The sequence below is a fragment of the Rhopalosiphum padi genome, chromosome 3, assembly GCF_020882245.1.
Source record: "Rhopalosiphum padi isolate XX-2018 chromosome 3, ASM2088224v1, whole genome shotgun sequence".
NCBI classification, from domain to species: domain Eukaryota; kingdom Metazoa; phylum Arthropoda; class Insecta; order Hemiptera; family Aphididae; genus Rhopalosiphum; species Rhopalosiphum padi.
Window position 1 is genome coordinate 62,007,986 of NC_083599.1, and position 2,241 is coordinate 62,010,226.

Here is a 2,241-nt window from a genome sequence, read left to right on the forward strand (position 1 = left end):
AAATTGTATTTATATACAATAAAATTTATTTTTAAATGTTTCGCTAAGGGATTGTTCTCACCAAAGCAACTTGCAACTGCAACTAGATTGAAACTCAACTGCAACGCGACCGCGCGCACTAAACTGATGAACATGTTCTCACTGGTTGCAACGCGACCAAAAAGTGATCCAACTTGTACGAAACTTATTTGAAACCGTTTAAAGCAACTCGAAATGCACGGTTTTAGTCGCCAGTTCTAGTTGCAGTTGCAAGTTTCTTAGGTGAGAACACGGCCTAAATGAAAGAACCACGTTTTCTCCCTAACCATATTCAACATTACCATCTGATTTTTTTTCGGTGTACACTTCAAAGTTTAACAAAAATCCACTTTGAGAATCAGCTAGAGCCCAAACTTTAAAGCCTCATTTTATTGGCATAAATTGTTTCATTGATGAACGGCCTTTGAATGCCACCATACTCTCATCAACAGCAAGGTGTCTTGAAGGCTGGTATATAGTTTTATAGGTTTCTTGGAAATGAGATAACAGAGGACGAATCTTAAAAAGCTTGTCACTCTTGACACTGTCTTTGTGGCATTTTTGAATTATTATTAAGATGAATACAGCGAAGGAGTTTTAAAAACCGTTTAACCGACATTACTTGAGCGAGTCGATCACAATATAAATTTGGATCATTTGACCAATACAGTCTAATACCGGGTAGCTCATGGCAACCCATATATATCAGTAACCCCAGAAACAATTTTAATTCTTCAATTTTGGTGTTTAATGTTATATTATGTGGTTCAGCATATAAATTAGACTCAAATACAATTTCTTGATACATATTGCCTATAATCATATCAAATATCTGTATGGGACACATTTTATAAATATGTTTATCACCTGAACCTTGCAATTCTCTAAAATGGGTTATTTTATATTTTTCTGGAGAACATCCAGATTTTTCAAAATCGAAGTCTAATATATTAGGTGGATTGTCTGCAGCTAGGTCTGCAGTATCATAAATATATTTTCATTGTTAAGAAAAAGGTCCAAACCAAGGGGGAAGTCTTCAAGTGATTCATTTACATCTTCATTGCATTGTAATATAGTAGGTATATAATCTTTATCCTTGTCTGTTTCATCTATTTCTTCATCATCACTTGACAACTCTTCAAAACCAATAAACACATTATTTTAAGATTCTAAAAAAATTATTTTATACTTTTAAAATATTTACTATTGGAAGAAGATTTCTTTGCTTTACATTCATTGTAAGAATTAATTATTTATGTTTTTGCATTTTCAGTTAATTTTTCTTTTTGATTGTTAATACAATAATTATTATCATTAATAATATCTAAAATAAAAAAAATAATTTTATAGGAAGGCACACCTAGCTTATTCTATAATTACCAGTTGTATAAATTAATGTTTCTATATTATGTTGTTCAGGGTCGTCCTTAGGGTTTGCGAGGCCCAGGGCGAAAATACTTGTACAAATTTTAGGTATTATATATTTATATCTATCTATATTATAGATAGATTATAATATATTTATAGATTCTATAAACATATAATGAAATCAATAATTCTTATCACACAAACAATTTGGTAGGTACCTCCCTAATTATAATTAAAAATGAGGGTTTTTTTTATAAAATATTATAATCTAGGTAAATAAAATAAAATAATTTTATATAGTAGACTCAAATACCATGTTTTTCTTTATTTACTCATATTATATAATTCATTAATCGTCCCATAAAGATATTTATACAAATTTGCTTTTTTATAAAATAAAAATAAAACATAACAATAAAAAGACAAATTCAAATACTAAAAAATACAATAAAAATCATGTTATTCATCAAAAATTAATTTTTCAGACTTTTATTTCTGCGAATTTTTCAATAATATCATTATACTCTATATTTTCACACAAACCATGTTCAATTGAAATAATTGCTAAATCAAAAAGACGATCTTGCCCCATTGTGGTTCTCAGATAATTCTTAATGATTTTTAACTTCGAGAAATTTCTTTCAGCAGTGGCAGTGGTTATCGGAAGAGTTAATTATATTCTTAATGCGATAGCAATATTTGGAAATGAACCACATGTTGATTCTATTAAATCAAGACACTCGATAGAAGTTTTTTATTTGTTTAAAATTCTACAAAATATTTTTAACTCGTCAAAAAGTTCAATTCCATTTAAATCGCAATTATCCATTATAATCAAAAGAAAAAAGAAAAAAG

At 28.6% G+C, this 2,241-nt stretch overlaps 1 protein-coding gene across 1 annotated transcript; it reads right to left on the minus strand.

Annotated features, from left to right (window-relative positions):
* Positions 1-402: 402 nt before the first annotated feature.
* LOC132925307 (uncharacterized) lies at positions 403-1,978 on the minus strand. Its single transcript, XM_060989715.1, has 4 exons — positions 1,930-1,978; positions 1,041-1,154; positions 886-993; positions 403-566 (listed from the first exon to the last, which is right to left on the minus strand). Exons 1-4 carry the CDS (start codon positions 1,976-1,978, stop codon positions 403-405), a joined length of 435 nt encoding a protein of 144 aa, XP_060845698.1.
* Between the last annotated feature and the right edge of the window lie 263 nt (positions 1,979-2,241).

Excerpts from the sequence above, each read along its gene's own strand:
- LOC132925307 (XM_060989715.1), bottom strand. The coding sequence starts at position 1,978 with ATGGGGCAAGATCGTCTTTTTGATTTAGCAATTATTTCAATTGAACAT. Across the intron at positions 994-1,040 it reads ACTTGAAGACTTCCCCCTTG|ACCTAGCTGCAGACAATCCA; the intron begins GTTTGGACCTTT and ends ATGATACTGCAG. Across the intron at positions 567-885 it reads TAGAGAATTGCAAGGTTCAG|ACAGTGTCAAGAGTGACAAG; the intron begins GTGATAAACATA and ends AATGCCACAAAG.